Source organism: Gossypium raimondii, chromosome 3, assembly GCF_025698545.1.
Source record: "Gossypium raimondii isolate GPD5lz chromosome 3, ASM2569854v1, whole genome shotgun sequence".
NCBI lineage: Eukaryota > Viridiplantae > Streptophyta > Magnoliopsida > Malvales > Malvaceae > Gossypium > Gossypium raimondii.
This window is the reverse complement of record NC_068567.1, coordinates 39,077,182-39,095,576: the sequence shown is the minus strand read 5'-3', so window position 1 is coordinate 39,095,576 and position 18,395 is coordinate 39,077,182. Positions and strand designations below refer to the sequence as shown.

At 32.8% G+C, this 18,395-nt stretch overlaps 2 protein-coding genes across 2 annotated transcripts; both read right to left on the bottom strand.

The window, feature by feature from the left end:
• Window positions 1-3,145: 3,145 nt before the first annotated feature.
• LOC128039952 (protein MAINTENANCE OF MERISTEMS-like) lies at window positions 3,146-4,907 on the bottom strand. Its single transcript, XM_052628893.1, has 2 exons — window positions 4,794-4,907; window positions 3,146-3,646 (listed from the first exon to the last, which is right to left on the bottom strand). The coding sequence occupies exons 1-2, from the start codon at window positions 4,905-4,907 to the stop codon at window positions 3,146-3,148; spliced, it is 615 nt and encodes a 204-aa protein (XP_052484853.1).
• A 9,345-nt stretch (window positions 4,908-14,252) lies between these two features.
• Window positions 14,253-16,391, bottom strand: LOC105794244 (ubiquinone biosynthesis protein COQ4 homolog, mitochondrial). Its single transcript, XM_012623325.2, has 2 exons — window positions 15,986-16,391; window positions 14,253-15,031 (listed from the first exon to the last, which is right to left on the bottom strand). The coding sequence occupies exons 1-2, from the start codon at window positions 16,166-16,168 to the stop codon at window positions 14,537-14,539; spliced, it is 678 nt and encodes a 225-aa protein (XP_012478779.1). The 5' UTR covers window positions 16,169-16,391; the 3' UTR covers window positions 14,253-14,536.
• Between the last annotated feature and the right edge of the window lie 2,004 nt (window positions 16,392-18,395).

Sequence of the window (18,395 nt, the reverse complement as noted above, 5' to 3'; positions counted from 1 at the left end):
AAATGATGATTTAATGTGCCACGTCAGCTTATCGTTACACCGTTAATGGTAATTAATGGCTTGGTGGCTAAAATGTTATAACGCGATAACATAAGTGACTAACACGTAACATTTTAAATATAAATGACTAAAATGTAATCTAAAATAAATAAAAGTGACTATTTTAATAGTTTACCCTTTAATTAATGAAGTAAATTTAAGTACTAAGCTTTGCATCACTATAACATCCATTTGGCTACGATCAGCTCACTATAAAAAAGAATAGGTTCTAAAACTTCCAAAATAAGCAACAACAATCAAAGAGCCCACTTTCAAATTTGATTTTAAGAATAATTGTATTTGAAAGTATCTTACAAGTACTTTTAAGACTTATTAAAATGCGACTAATTTACTCAAAAATGTCAAAAAATAAATTTTTTTATCAAAGTAGGCCGATTTTTGAAAAATTTATGGGAAAATGTCATTTTTACGAAAACGTTGCCAGTTGGGAGCGTTTTCAGGTAATTTGCAGGAAAACGCTTCTAGCTATAAGTGTTTTCAGCGTGTTTTCAGGAAAACGCTTTCAGTTAGACATGTTTTCTACCAAGTCACCTGAAAACGCTTCTAGCTGGATGCGTTTTCTGCCAAGTCAACTACTGGAAGCGTTTTTCCCTTTATTTTTTTAGGGTTAGGATTTTATTTTTTAAAGTATATTTTTCTTTTTTAGGGTTAGGATTTAGGTTTTATAAAGTAGAGTTTTTTGGATTTAGGGTTTTGTTATATTTTGGTTTAAATTTTTAAGTTTATTATATATTATTTAACTTTTTTATAATTTTTTGAAATGTTAAATAATAATTATTGAATTTGAAATTTAAAAACATCGTATTTACACCAATCGTATATACTAATTGTATTTTGTAATTCGATTCATAATTAAAACTCGACTAGGATGAAATATTAGTTATTAATTTTTTTCGCTTTCTGTGTTTTTGCTGACAGTGCGTCCTAGTTAGAGCATTTTCTCTCTACAAATTCCAAACCCCGACTAGGCTGGGAAATTTTTAGAATGAACTGTGAGTCACCCCTTGGTCTATAAATGCAACCTATTTCAGCATCAACCTATAAATTATTTACAAGCAAAGAAAATTGTAAGAAGATTAGAAGAAGAGAAGTTCGCACATAAGACATAAGTTGGAGTAACCACACTATTTGCATAAGTTAAGTATTGATTTTTGTTGTTCATATTTAGTTACAGCATTATTTTTCTGCATAATGTTTTTGTTTCGAATATGTGAAACAAGTTATTTGGTTGAAAATGAATGGATAAATTAATGTTGTTGTTTATTACGATGGTGAAGTGCGTGACACTTAGAACGGGGTGGTTTTTTTATCAGAGAACACAACGCAATTTTTTTTGTAATCTGTAAACGCGTGTTTTTCAATATAATACAAATCAATAAATTATACAACTTTCTTTCATTGTTCACGTGCAGTCTTGATTTAATATTATGAAATGATAACAGAGACCAACTTTAATGAAAAAGTGATATTTATTTAAAAACATAATGATGTACAACATGGATACAATAAAAACGTTTGATATTTATTGAAATGTTAACATGAGAAGTACAATAATAAAGTAAATCAATCTAATCCTTGGTTAGAATGTGTGCCACATTGGGGTGGTCGACGATTGTGAGCCGAATTCCATCTTGGTTCAACCTCCAGTATAGGTTATGGTCTCGGTCTCTCATATTCTTCACCTTTGTCTATGGTTGATTGTGATCGGTTGCTCTTCGATTACCATCGTACATCCTCTAGTCTAGGAATAGGTGGTTGGGAAGATGATCCACCTTGGTAGAAGAATGAACCCGGAGGTGTTTGCGACACCATCGGCGTAGGGGTATAACTATATTGTGTCCCATACAATGTGTCCCATACACCGATGGCATAACGACTGAACGCTCGATCGGTGCCCGAATCATAAACGACCTATATGTTGTCGTCGATATCCTCGCCGTTAAAAATGTCAATGGCATTAGCGTGTCATATGTCGCGAACAAAGGTCCAAAAATAGAACTGGCATCGAAGTAGAAGCAGAAAAATGTGGTTGCAAATATGGTGCTTATGTGAAAATGACAGAGTTAGTATATGCACCAGAATAAGACGAGACATAGTGACAGGGGGTGGTGCGGCCATCAGTGTTGGTTCTTGCATAAGTGTTAATGATGGACTCGCCTCACTAGACATTAAATTTATAGGCGCCCGTCGTGGTCTCCTCGTATGCGGTTGTCGACTCTTTTCCTCTTCCCCTAACAAGTATGGCTTGCCATAAACCCTAAACTATTGCTTATACTTCGGATCACAAGCTAATTCCGGGGTGATAATAACCTCGCGAGTAGGTAAAAACTCGTACCTATTGTTCCACATGTTGGTATATTGGGCATGAAATACCAGCCAATTCTCATCCATCCCCCCCACATGTCGATAGGATATAGATCATCGAGGCCTTAAAGTGCCATTGGAATCAATTGCCTGAACTCGAATTACCGCAATACTCTATCCGACTCGTGCATCTCCACGGTAGCGTACACTACCAATGGCACCTTCACGTGCCATATGTTGGAATTCACCAAGAATTTTGATGGGATACATTCTTGAATTGTCAGATCCTCGTAAGGCATCCATTCAAATTGTATTAAAAAAATAAAAATTTTAGTGTTATATATACTACTAACTCTCAAATCAACTAAGTTAATATTATATAATTCAAATTTTAAAAAATAGATACCTCTGCTTCCGATCGTTAGTCTAACAGAAGTCGTATATCTCGAAGCTCATTCGGTAGTCCCACGTAACTCGGCTGATGGTTCCACCTATTGAAATAATTTGTTAGCAGAATTTAAAATTTAATTAATTTTATTATGGTAAATATATTATCTAATGAATTTTACCTTGTTACGAGTGGGAATGTATAAGGGTAGTTCGTTCGAGGATGTAAAAATGGCAATCAGTACCACACCCATGATTGTAGTAGTAACATGTAACCACCAATTTTAATTTTCTGTGGTTGCGTCACCCGACACATCTCCCGGTACAAGGTCGCCAATACGGCGGACCCCTAACTAAGTTTGCCCACTTCTTTAAAGTTGACGAGTTTTAGCAGTCACCTTAGATGGACGAGATTTCGTGACTTATCCGGCATTAGGATACCCCCGATGATCTGAAGAATGTACGCCCGAGCATGTTGTTCTCTTTGGACTTCAGTCGAATCCTCGTCGAGCCTACTGAAATTTCTTCTTAACCAACTGATTTCCATCCGGCCTCTAAAAATCGTCTCTGAAACCTTCCCCAAAAGTTCGGCGCATACGTCTCTCCAATCAGCTGCTTGAACTGACCTAGTCACTACTGACCCATCCACCGGTAACTCGAGCTGTAACTGCACGTCTTCCAAAGTAATAGTACACTCGCCACATGGAAGATGGAATATATGTGTCTCGGGTCTCCACCTTTCCACCAACACGCTTATAAGTGTCGAGTCCAACTTACACCCCCTACCTACAAGGGCCACGTATGAAAAACCAGCATCTCTCAAGTAGGGCTCGATCAAAGGTGATGGATGAGAGGGTGGATTACGAATATAGGCCTCCAAAATTCGATATTCCGCCTATTTAGGTAAAAAATATACAAAATATTAAATTCAAATATAACAAGAAAATAGAAAATTAAAAACATTAAAATATAATAAAAATATTCTTTCCATTTGCAATTGATTGACAGAAATGTGGCCATAAAAACGGATTAGATATCTGGCCATTGCTAATTTCGAAAAACACCAAATAATCTTTAATAGAAAAATAATTTACGAAAATGTTAAAATAATTTTAATAAATAAAATAAAATAAAATTTGAGTGAGATTTTAACAAAGAATTGAGAGAAATTTGAAAGAGATTTGAGAATATGCCAGAGAGTTGATTGAATTGTAAAAAGGGTTTATATAGGAAAAAAATTAGACCGTTCGGGGGTCTAACGGCTAATTAAATAGTTGTTAAAAAAAGTATCCGTTGAAGGTTACCATTAAAAGAAAACGCTTTCAGCTGGAAGTGTTTTCGTAAAAATAATTTATTCCTATAATTTTTTTAAAAATCAATCTATTCTAATAATTTTTTTATTTTTCAGCTTTTTTGAGTAAAATAATCTTAAAATTCTATATCAATGGTATAAAATAGAAATGTTATTAATGATAAAAGATCACATCAAATCAGCCCTTTAGCAGAAGAACAATAATGCAGCAGAAATTGATTGTCTTTTGAAACTTTGGTTTATGAAATTAAAAGGAAGTACAGTGATCACGTGAAGAACAGAAAAGAAACAAAAAAGGGTCCAGAAATAGTAAAAATCTTTTACTTGTACACAGTTTCGTTAAAGCTGGTTTGACAAGGATACACCGTACATCTATCTGCGGGCAAATTGCCAAAGTATAACAATAAAACTTAATGGCGTGGTTGTGGAGGTGGAGAAATGGGGTGTAGCCACTAGGGCACTAGCAACAGGCGCCAGCATGCAAATTGCAGGCAGAGAAAAACCCCACAAATCCCCACCCACGCTCTCTCTGGTACACAGACTAGAGGCGCCGCGCTATGTTTCATTGTCAATTGTCACATCATTCATCAGCAGCAGCTTGTTCATTTCTTCACTACAGCACTTCCCAAACTGTTGTTTTCTTTTTCCTTTTTCCCGTTGCTGTTGTTGTTTTTTACTGGTTCAGAGCCATTAGCCCCGTCGTTTCAATCTCTTTCAGCTGCATGCAAACCCTTTCCTCAACTTCCAGGTGTAGGTCTCTGGCCATCCATCCCACGTTGTTGTTCATCTTCCAAAAAGGACATTGATTTTTCTGCCCTCTGAACTCTGATTTGAGCTGAATCATTCTCTCCTATTTTGGGGATTTTGGATTCTCTTCCCTTTCCTGCGCTTGTATGCTATGCTCCCATATTTGTCTAGAATCAGCCACATTTTAAAAGTTAAAACAACAGTATCGTATGCATTATGCATAGGCACATCTTTATTTTCCAAGACCGACCAATGAATAAGTTACTGTTTTGACCATCCTGTTATTGGCTACGGAACTTGGAATTAGAGTTCTTTATGGTTCAGCCGGATCAAGTCTTGGGGTCGATTTGGTCAATCCAAAAAATTTCATTTTAATATTTAAAAGATAAAATATTTTAATTTATAATTTATATTAAAAATTATTATTTTATTATTCAAATTGATTTTAAACCAAATCGAAATATAAAATCTTTGTCAAAACCGTACTCAAATAGAGCCATGTATATATTTTTAAAGTTTTTTATTATGGGTTCAACTACTCGTTTCTTCATTTTTTTATTTTTATGTTTTTTTTCTCTCTTTCCCACGTCTTCTACTCTTCTTTAGTCTTTAACTTCCCATCTATTTTCAATTTCTTTTTCTTCTTCTCCTTTACCAAACCCTAGCTGTTACCTCTTTCCCTTTCATTTTTTTTTCATTCACCCTCAATCCCCAATAGCACTATCCAACCTCACCATTGTCCACTGCTTCCTCATCACCTTTGAACCATCACCACCTCACCTACCCAAACAAAACCTAACCCTCACCTTTTACCTCACCCAAAATCCTCATTCCTCCATCAACACCACTCTAATCGAACCCCTATACATACATTAAGAACTTGTCATCTTCCCAAACACCCTCAAATCACCCCTAAGCAATGCTCAAGTCTTCAATAAGCTTGACCATGGCCGGGCCACCCATTTGCTTTAAAGATTTGAGCAAAATTATAAGCTAAAAATAAAATTTATTTTCTAAATAGATTAAACCTTGTGTAAATTTTTTTTACTGTCCGACTCAAATCACATGCCTATGCTTTCTTTTCTTTTCTTTTTTTCTAAGTTAAACCAACCCTCTCCTCCACTCCACCAATTTCTAAATCCCTAACAGCCCAACCCTCTCCTCCTCTCCTCCATGTTGTTCTTACAAGCTAGCGAATAGTTTTAAGTTAGGAAATTAGAAAGTTTGTGATTGGCGTACGACTTATGTTAGAGGATGGAGGAAACTGGTGACCAATTAAGAAGAAATATAAGCGGGGTATCTCATGAGTGACTCACTAACATCAACCACAGCATAGTCTCTATTTTGTCTTCTTTGGTGTGAAATATAAATTACCAACTACCCAAGGAACAGGAAGAGATCCATACAAAGCCAATAATAAGAACGAAGAGAGGAAGAGGGAGAGGAAAAGGGAGAGGGGGACTAAGAGCTTTAAAGTTTACAAGGCAAAAGAATGAGAAATGGGGTGGGCAATTGTTGTTCATGGAGGTGCTGGAGACATCCCACTTTCTTTACCCCCAGAAAAATGTCTCATTCATAAAGCTAGCCTCCACCGTTGACTTGACGTTGGGATCGCCGCTCTCAAAGCCCATAACCACCTTAGACTTTGTTGAACTAGTGGTATTCGCTTTTATTACTATATATACCTTATTATTTATATTCATTGCATCTCTAGTCTTGGTTTACGTCAAATAAGTAGTTTGTTTTGCAATATAGTTGGTGCCGATGTAAATTTCATAATATGACCAAAATATTTGGGATGTTCTAATTCTAGCTAAAATTTCTTTTTAATCACTACTTTTGGGGTGCATATTTTTATTGTGAAATTCTGCAACTTTGAAACAACGATTGGCTAAAGTGGTTTCACTTCAGCCGGAGGGACTAGATTTCAAGAGCTTATGCCAACATGAAATGTGTAACAACTTGTTTTTCAGTGGTGTTGGAAACGGTGGTTATGAAATCTCATTTCCGACGATATCAATGAATCAATTCATATGATCATTATATATTTATCTTGATATTCAACATACAATTAACATGAATATACAAACAAATAAATTGATCTCGAATTATAAAAGTACAAGTCGAGATCTCGCATCACTCATCGACGACTCTCTCTTTTCCTTTCTCTCTTGATGGCTCAGCATCCTCTTTAGCTATGTACAATCATTCAACAAATAAGTAATATAAATTTTCATCCAATTCACATTTGAATACAAAGCCAAGTATATTTTGCTTTTTATTCAATTTAATCTCTAAACTCGGGTAAACATATCTTTCGATATATAGCTTTGGATTGAAATTTGATTACACATTTACTCATTAGGGACCGTATACTTTCTATTCCTAACATAATTTCATGATAAGTTTTCATTTTATTCAATTTAGTCTCTAATGTAAAAGTTAACAACCAAACTTATTGAACTTTAAAATTTAGTCATTTTCATAATATAAGCTTAACTTCTATCAATTTCAAGTCTAATTCATCAAATCCTCAATAATAGAAACTTGCTAAAATTTCAACAATTGAACAAATTGATACATAGGTTATCTAAATCAAGCTCATACGATCACAAATCTATAAAAATAGAAGAAAATGGCATAAAAACTTACTTAAAATAGTTGTCGAATGACCAAGCTCCAAAAATGGAGTTTTTCTTTACTTTTGCTTCAATGGACGGTGAGGAAATTGATAACTCATCATATTTCTCCACTTTCATTAACTTATATACTATAATTAATTACTAATTAACCTTGATTAATTAAGTTAAACATGTTTTACATTTACTTAATCTTAATTTAATAATAATTTAAATCTTTAATGGAAATCATGATAAAAATCCACTAACTACCATTCTAAATTGGTTTATTAATCATTTTAGTCCTTTGGATAATTGTTATCTAAGTCCCTAAGCCTTTTTCTAATTAAAACTCTATAGCGATTAAACTTTTACAATTTAGTCTCTAAGCCTTAATTAACCACTTTTTCGGTTAAATTACTTGACCAAATTTCAATATGTCTTTATACTAACTCTGTAAATATTCCTATTTAATATTTACAAACTCGATTTGCGAAAACGAGGTTCTGGAATCGCATTTTCTGACACCATTGAAAATCGGGTCATTATAAAGCAATATTACGTGGTTGGATCGTAATACGGAAGGACAACTTATTTTAGTAGATAAACCTAAACATGACCTTAGTCTAATCGGAAATGAGCTAACTAGTTAGAAGACTAATATGTCGTCCATCAATTCCATTTGGGAAGATGTTTTGTCTTGAGCATTAGAAAGGATGACTTGTAGAAGATAGAAACATAGATGTGACTGACTGGAGTGACAGTACATCGGACAAGACCCAAATAGAATAAATCCTAGATCCGTTTATAGATTTATTCACTTGTGGCATTCACAATGTGACATACCTAATTCTTGAGTGGATGATGGACCATTTATGTGTGACTCGTATACTTTGATGCAAATAAAAATTTGAGTTTAAATAGATAAGGAACCGAAAGTTGGTGAGTTGGGTATAAGACTTATATAGTATTTAGCATCATTCACAATAGTGAAATACATAGTTCGACTAAATGGTAAATGATACACTCTCATTGGCATTATATGATAGATGAAAAATAAATGTGGCTATGGGTCATTTGTCTTTATGATGAATGACTTGATCACTATTTGATAATAGTTGACTTTTCATGAAGGAAGATGTTATGGTTACCATGAGATAAAATGGGATCATATTGGGAGAACAGATTTATCCGAAAAAGTTTAAGGATATCTTATAAGGGTAACACACTTATGATAAGGTCATTAGACAATGATTGATTAAGTAGCTTCCGTAATGGTATGTAATTAGGGAGAGCTTAATCACCATACTGTAGTGGAATGACTTTGTCACTAAATAAGTTTATAATTAATAGACGAAAATCTAGAACTTTGTTATAAATTATTTAAGCCATAATTATATATGTCCAACCGGTAGCTTGTTGAAACAAAAAAAAAGAAAAGAATAGAAATGATGATGTTAGAAAATGGGACGTATTCACAAATGAATGCGTTTTCTCACTAAGTATAGAAATGACTTGAGAATTAATTTAAGGTTTTCAAACTATTATGTAATTAGTTATGGTTATATAATTGAAGTTAGAAATGGAATTAAATTAATTAATCATTATGAATCCAATTAAATAAGTAAATTAAATATATTTTCTAATAGATTCTTTTACGGAAAATTTTTATGGCATTAATAGAATTAGAATTGAGTTGAGAAAATCATTTAATTAGAAATTAATTAAATTATTAGAATAAATAATATTTATTTTGGAAATAGAAAACAAAGATTGGATTTGATTAAATTATAGAGTGTTAGGTTAAAAAGTCTAGAAAACACATATAATTGACCCTAATGAGAGGTCTAAATCCCCTCCATAAGAGAGAGGGATGGCAACCCTAATATTATTTACTAGGGTGTGTCGTCCAGCTCCTCTCTAGTTAGACTAGAAGAGTGTTTTCTATTTTAAATAATATTATTTGTTCAAGTCTTATTCAACCAAAATCGTTCTATCTCTCCCAATAAATAAATGATTATGATAGAGCTATTTACACACAAGTTTTATATATCATTATTTTGATAGAAAGTAGTGGAAATTTATTTTCTTAGAATAAATTTTATTTTCTAGGAATTACAATTGTTGTTGGCTTCTATTGAGAGTATCTTTCTTACTGAAAGTAATTTATTTGTTTCTTGTTCTGTGTTTGGTTTGTGTTACTCGAGCCCACACTCAGCATAATTCAAGGTATGAGGATAGTAGAGAAGGTCGTTTGGTTGATATAAATTCATCTTACAAAAAGCACAAGTACTTTTCGGGACAAGGTTTATTGAGTCAGTTTTCAAAAAAATATAAATTCCACAGTAACTGAAAACCGTTTTCTTAACTGGATATTTTCGACAAATACTACGTTGGATTTTATTTGTATCAAGCATCAAATAGTATCTAATACTCCTACAGTCTGTAGTTTGCGCCTTTTTCCCATTATCATTAGCGACAAGCATTGTTGGTGGATCAACCATGGCTTCAGTTTGATTTTTCCTAAGTTTTCGAATTGTCTTCTCTATTTGAAGATCGAAAGGTGGTAATCCCTACAAAAAATGGAAATAAAAAGAAAGAAATTAACCATACTAAAATGCAACACTCCTTCTAAAATAAACTTAGCTGATTATTAGATTAGTAATAATTAAATAATATTAAGTTATTTAATTTATTGATTTCATCTTCACACACCAATGAAAAAGAGTCTAATAACAAAATAAGAAAAGTGATTTCAATGGAAAATTAATGCAGAAGAGAGAAATCGCAATCTTGCTCAAACAGTCACTCACAAAAGTCATTACAAACTAAAACTTCTAAAAAAAGTAGAAAAAGAATTAATAAACTCAAAGCAACCTGAAATAATAAAACAGAGGCAATACAGACCAAAATAATGAAAAATATGAAAACCAACCGTAATTCAATCTTTCTCAACATGGAAAAATGCATGGAAGCATATCATGGTAGCAAGTGAAATATTTATTTGCCAAAAGGTTAAATATAAAAATTGGTATTCGAATTTGTCTATTTCTCCTAATTTAGTATTTATGGTTTTTTTCTTTTTTTGTCTCAGGTTGCTATCCGAACTTTTTCCATCCACTATATTAGTACTTGTCACCCTCTTTGGCTGCAAACCAGACCCCTTTCTTATTTTTCCTTTCATTTTTTCTTTAAAAAATAATAAAACCTTTTTCTCTTCTTCTAACCCTAGTTGCTACCGCCATCCATGGCCTTCTTCAGCCGATCCGACCATCAAAACTCTTCTCTCTTCCTCGTTTTCACAAATCTTGCCTTGTATTTCTAAGAAAATCTCTTTAAAGCCGAAAAAAATCAAAGCTTGATCCTTGAGATTTTGAAATTATACTTTCTGCCTACTGATGAAAGACTGAAGAGGCTTTTGGTGAGGCTGAGAGTGAGTTGAGGAGCTAAAAGAAGCAGTAATAGCACCACTGCCAAGGCAACAACAAAGAATTGGTTTTCTTGGAGCCTAGTAGAAGTTATTCAAGTAATGGAGTTCAGGGTCAACAAATTCAAGGGAGGAATTGCCCTTATTGTTCATTGGATCCATTGGATTTTTAGGGTTTTCTAAATTCTTGTATTTTATTTATTTTTTTCTGATTTTTTGCTCTCTCAAATAATTTTAAATTCTTATAATCTTTTAGGTTCTTGTTATCGTATTAGGTTGTTAATTTTTTCTAGTTGAAATAATATTGGGTCGAAAATGTTAGGTTCTTTGTTTATTACTAAGATTGAATTTGAGAATATATTGGGTTCTTTTTATTTTTGAATATTCTGGGTTGTTTATTGTTTGTTATTTATTTTTTGAATGTGTTGGGTTCTTTATTGTTTGTTATTTATTTTTGAATGTGTTGGGTTCTTTGTTTGTTTGTTTTTTTTTTTTAATGTGTTGGGTTTTTTGTTTTCAAGATTCTGGGTACAAAACTTTTTTTAGCACTTAATTTTCTTCCTTCAAAAAATGTGTTATGAATAGATAAAACAAAATAGATAGAAAACAAATCAGATGGTGAAAGGAAAAAAGAAGAAGATAAAAGTGAGGTAGAAGACGAAGAGGTCAAGTAAAAAACGAAACAGATGGTGAAAAGAAAAAACGAAAAAGATAGAAGTGAGGTAGAAGATGATGGTGAGAGGAATAATTTTTAAAGGAAAAGTAATTAAAAGAATAATTTTTCAAGGAAAATGAAGGGAAAAAAATTAAAGGGGTTCGGGTTGCAGCCAAACAGGGTGACACGTGGCAGCATGCAAGTGGCCAATGCTGCCACATCAACGAAAAATTAACACCTTTAGGCTTAGGTACCAATATAGTGGATGGAAATAAAGTTTTGGTATCAATCTAAGACAACAAAAAAATTATTAGTACTAATTTGGGAGAAGTGGATAAATTTGAGTACCAATTTTATATTTAATCCTTTGCAAAATAAACCCAAAATGTGATAACTTTTTTGATGAAACTTAAAAAAGAAGAAGAAGAAGATAGTAATGGGACTATAAATCATGGAGTTTGCAAAGGAGTAATAACTAATAAACAATTACAAAGATTGAATAATAATAACATCATAACCAAATGGATCAAAAGGACAAACGAATTTGTTGATGAGACATTAACTTCAACATACAGTGGCAACACAAAAGTAAGAGGGACAAGTTGTGCGTCCAAAGAGTGGCGCGGATAGGAAAGAGAGTGCCATATGGGCAGGAGAGCTGGAGAGCCCCAATGTTGCTTGAGTCCAATTTTCAAAATACTAGAAAGGCCAATGAACACTTCATGGGGAGGAGGAGAAACACCAATGTTGCAAAGACATGGGAGAGCTCCGGTCACACCACACGAATAGGGTGGTGTAGAGGGTTTTTTGGTGCGAAGAGGTAATGTTGCAAACAAGTGAACAATATGTACCAAAAAAAAGGCGAAAAGGAAGATTGGAGCAAATCCAGTAACACTGAGTGCTACGACAAGTAGTAGTTGGTAAGTTAAAGAAAGGGAAATATAGTTGATGATAAATCTCAATAAAAAGAAAACAACTTGAGAGAATTTTAAAAGAGAGATTTGAGAGTTAGAATGCCAAAGTGCCCAAAAGTATTTTCACCAGTTGTGAAAAGCTCCTATTTATAGTGTTTCAAAAATAGGAGTTATAAGACTGGTAATTAATGAAAGTAATAATAGATATTTTTTCAATTAGAAAAGCATTAATGGTTCTTTTTATTATGAAAGGATTTTGTAGGTGATAGTAAATAATAAATAAGAATGCACTATGTTTCTGAAAAAAGGGAAAAACACTCAATATTACAAGAACGATTAAGAGGAAAACCTCTTAACTACCTCCATATCCGATCCACCAAGCCAAGCTTTTTAGAACATCCCAAGAGTAAAAATAACCCAAGAACCTTGTCATATCCCGAGGTTACTTCCACTTCTACTTTGGTGAAGCAATACCATGTGAAATATCTTTTGCGGAACATCTCTTGAAACGCAAGGTGATGATTATTCTTGGACAAGAGTTGTTCCTGAACAATAGTTATTTTGACTTGTTCCAAATGTGAGTTCTTCTCAACATAGTTATTATTAATTTAGAGGTTGTTTCGAACAAAAGTTGTTCTATGATGATACTTTTCTTGGTAGAGCTTTTTCTGAATAATGGCTCTTCCAAAAAAATATATATATACAATTATTCTAAATACAAGTTCCTGACAATGGTTGTTTTAAACATAGTTATTATTGAAACGTTGTTATTCTAAATAAGAGCAATTCTGAACTTAAGCTATTCTCAATAGAAGTTGTCCTCATAATAATTACACTGGATAATAGTTGTTCTAACTAAAGAAATGATTCTAGACATGGCTATTCTCAAACAACAACTATTCTAAACAAGAGTTGCTGTTCCGAGAGAGATATTAAGTGAAACGACAATGCTAATTATTTCACACTAGATATCACAATTTTCTAAAATATAATGATACCTATCTCAAAGAAAATATAAAATATTAATAGCCAAAATTAATTATCTACCAACAGATACAAAGGAGCATGTGGCCAAATCGAGGAGGCCAAAAATGCCCCGAGAACCCCAATTTTGCACAACACGAGAGCTTAAGGAGCACCATGTTGGAGTGCTAAGGGGCAACATAGTCAGATAGAAGAATCGTTAAAAGCCTTGTCGATCATCAATTTTACAGAACACTGGAGAACCCTGATCTCCTCACATGCATGATCCAAACTCGAAAAGAGCCACGTAGCCAAACTCAGCATCCAAATTTCTTTCCAAATTTATATTTTAGATTAAAACTGAAATCTCACGCCCTGTTTGTTACCAACTAGAATAGTCTGTCCCATTCATTTAGTCAAACATGTCTTCACACATGTGCCTACCAGTGTTTAGAAGGTCATCTCTGTTCAATACGAACATGTAAAAGACGGGGTATGGTTAACCCGGTTATTGAATGCTCATCTTTGGGTTGCACTTGCCAACCAGTATGCAGCTCGTCTCTCTCTGCTCTTATCTACGTTTCACTTAAGTCTTGGAATTGTAGCTTTTGACTGTAAATATATCTTGCAAGATAAGTTCAATTTTCTAGTTCCTTTCCAATTCTTGTCACAACCAGATTATATCTTGCAAGATGGGTTATTCAAAGTCAGCTTAATTATCAAACTATCATGAAGAAGCACCCACTGCTGGGCTTCTGCATATGCTAATATCCATCTAAATATTGCATCATTAATAACTGTTATAATAAAGTTGTCTTTATGAGAGCAGTCATTCCACGCTTCAATTTGGCCCAAAAAAGAACAATTCTACAGTTCAAAGCAATTTTTTTTATTCGTTTATATGTGAATTTTGGATTACCACAAGATCTATCATCCGCTTTCATAGATACAAGCATCCCCAAATTTTCATGACAACCACAAATGGAAAATTGTAAACAGTAGACAAGTTTTTTTATTTAATGTCATTCAATGCTAAAGTAGTCGAGAAAATTGCAGTCACCGCATCTATTCAGGAAGGGATACTGGGTAGGGGGCAAAGTGCTTGTAAATACCAAATGTACTACTATGATGCCGTTCTTGGCTAATACTTTACTTGGGGACAGTAGGAGCCGGAATTACCCCCCACTTCCTTCGAACATCCTCCAAATCTTCATGAAAGTGCTGCTCGTAATATACACACATGAGATCTGTACACTGAAAACCAGCCTTGACAGCCCATGGGAAATAATGCTGGAAGAACAATTTTCTTTGTTTCGCATTAAACCTTGACGTCCCACCTACAACTGAAAGCAGGCACATGGGGAGATGCATTTGCTCAAATTCAATAACCTTCAATGCAGATTCCCCAATCAAGTTGGTAGGAAGGCCAAAAAGGGTATGCCAGAGGTCATGCACCTCACGAGCTCGCATAGCCACATATGCAAGTTCATCTGTGTCCATGAATCGCACAGGCGGCCTGTCATCCGGGGAAAAATTCCTGGATCCCATGAACCTTGCATATGCAGCACCAAAAGTGTTCTCTGGTAGATCCCATGCATGACCAACCTTTGCAGATATAACCCGTGGCCGCTCAATGAGCACTGCCTATTAAAGAAAATGACTTGGTTATGGATGAAATTTGGAAGACGTTACTCATGCCAGCTTTGAACAATGTGGATGAGGAAGACCAATGAAAACAAGATGCTTGAACCATCAAGCAGCTTATTGACCAAAAAGAATGCAATGGATTAATATCACAGGCAGACTCAGAATTCCCCATCATGAACTCTGATTAAGCTCTAAATTTCCAAATTGGCCACTGCATTGCATATGGTGAAAAACAAAGCAATGTATTCCAAGAAAGACATACTAACAAAGGGCTTTATTTTATCAAATAACAATCAAGACCAGAAGAGGTAAAAGGAATAAATCTGCACCTTAAACAAACTCAATATACATAAAAAAGAATGAAGAAATTGCAGTCTATAATTGCTAAAAATGATGTTAACATATAAATACTACTAACTTTACTAAACAGGAAGGGTAACTCTATGCACAGTTGATTCCTCAAAAACCAACAAAGAGCTAGAGTATCTAGTCATCTCGCATTTTTCACTAAATTCTAAGAACACTTAAAGCAAATAATATCACATTGATCATCCATGAATTAACTTTAAAGTTAAATAATAGAATTAACAATTAGAAACACTAATTTATTAAAATTAGCAGTTTCGATTATCAGATAGCAACGTTACTATGATTATGTATTTAAATCATATATTTCAAAGGATAGCTTTGCTAGTCCAATGCCAAGAACACAAAGTTTCTCCATTGACGACTCAAACAATTCCCATAATCCATATATATATATATATACTTGTCTTTTACCAACTTAAGTTTCTGATTCAAAATTATGAATTCTCAAACAAAATCCCTCTAACTGCAAAATTAATCGAACAATTACATTTCTATATATAGCCAAAAAATCTGCTGTTTTTTTTTTTTTCAAATGATTACAAATGAATACATAGGTTACGAGTGATAGGAAGAGAGACTAACTCTGCCTTCGGGGCTCCTCCTCATTCTCTCAAGAACCCTTTCAAAAGCAGGCTTTCCAGTTGTCTCTCCTAAAGCAGCTATTAAATCAGCCCTTCGTGGATCGAGCAACGCACCCACCGCTGAACCTACTGCAACCGCCGCCTGCTGCCATGGGCTCAGCTTAATTCGAGCCCTTTCTATCATTCCTAATTACTAAAAATTAAGGCCCCAAAAAACCAAACTTTTAATCAAAGAAGTCTTGAATTACCGGAGTATTAATCCAAGGTTGGGATAAAAAGGGAAGAGAAATTTGAGTGAACAAAGCAAATCGGATCGTATAGATAGAAAAGAGAAAAGGCGCGTTAAAGTTGCCACCGCCGCCGGTGTTCAGGTTGCAAAACTGCCTAGAGAAAGCTGAAACGTTAATTTAGAGGGGTTTTCTTTTTTCCTATTTTATTACATTAAAAGACTAAAATTACAGGCCCAAACATACTGGTTTGAAAGGAGCCCAAAAGAAAGGTGAACAACTTTTTAAACATGGGCCAACAGTGGACATTGAACTAACCCCATCCAGAATCTGCTTTGAATTTTAATTCTCTCACTAAACACAGTTTTTGAAAAATATTTCTAGAAAATGAATTGATTTTCTTTTTTTTTTTCGAATAGTTCTGCGTAAAATATTTTATATTTTTAATATTTTTTCTTAAATATTTTTTAAAATTTATTTTAGTGTAACAAACCTAACATAAATATATTTGTCAAAATATTACATATTATAGTTGTATTTAAACTTGCTCATGGGCCGGGCTACCCACCCAAGCTCGAAGACCTGCTTAAAAAATGGGAGGGTTTGGATAAAATACGAGGTCTGAAAAATGAGCTTAGATAAATTTGAGACCCGTTTTCTATATGGGTCGAGTCATGGGAATGATTTTTTTGCCCAAGCCCTACTTGACCCAGCAGGAATATTATGTTATAAAGTAATATTATATTAATTATATATGTTAAATAATAATTATATATTCATATTCATATTAAATCATTAATCCAATAACAATTAAACTCATTGCCTAAGACCTAAGCAAAACTTACCCAACTAAATAACCCAACCCAAAATATAAAATTTTAAAATTTATATTTAATATAATAAAATATTTATTATATTTATTTGTGTTTATTTAATATAATAAAAAAATTATTATATTTATGGTAGTGTTTTTTAATATAAATAATTTTAATGTGTTAGAAAATTTTTTATTTTGGTCCTTTTTTAGTGCATTTAGTGTATTATATTTTTTAAAAATTTTAATTTTAAATAAAAACATTCTAAAAAATCAAATATGGCAGGCTAGGCCGAGCTTGGGTTTACTTTTCTTAAATTGGGCCAGATTTGGGCAACAAAGTAAACTCAATTTTCAGGTCAAACCTGAGCTTGGAAATGTGATCTAAATACATTGCATAGGCCCGGCCCGATCCACGAGGACCTCTAGTTGCATTTTATTTCACAACCAAAATCTATTTTGTAATAAGATGATATTTTATAATAATTTATTATATAAATTTAAAGATAAATAATACCTAATAGGTTAAAATATGTCATAGTCTCTAGCACTTTTCATAAATTTAAAATTTAATTATAATACTTTTATTTATAGAAATTTAGTCTCTTTATTTTCAAATTTCAAAATTCAGGTCCAATTGTTAACAATATTAAATTCTTTTGGTTAAATTTTTTGGTGTGTTATTTTAAAATTTTAAAAAATACTCGCTTAATAGCCATATGACTAAAAAATACGTTGTAATGAACTTAAATTTAACAAAGTAAATTTAGTAGTGTCAACAATTGGACCTAAATTTTAAAATCCAAAAATAGAAGAGCTAAATTTCAAATTTATGAAGAGTATAGGGACATATAACATATTTTAATCTAAAACTTAATGTAAACTTTAACTATAGAATCGAATATATTAATTAATTATTAATCATATATAAAATCATATTAATAATAAATTTTATTTTTGCATTGAATTTTTACAATTGAGTATATTAATTAATTATTAATAATATATATTATTTTAAATTAATTATCACTTAATTAGTGTTATATTTATATAAAATTAAAATTAAGATTTGCTATTATAAATAACCTTCGACACTTAAAACATTTTCAAACAAATAACATCTAAATAATATTGCAAAAAAATAAAGATTATTAGTATTAATAAGTTTTTCAAAGAAGAAATTTCAAACCATCCTGAAAGAATTGAAAGATCTTTTAGGTAAAATTATGATATATTTTATCACACGTTTATAATTTAGTTTTATGTATCATTCTATTATCTAATGTTAAAGTTTCACTTTATAATTGTATGTTGTTATTAATTTTAAAGTTACTTCATAAAAGCCTCCAATTTACAACAATAAATTATTA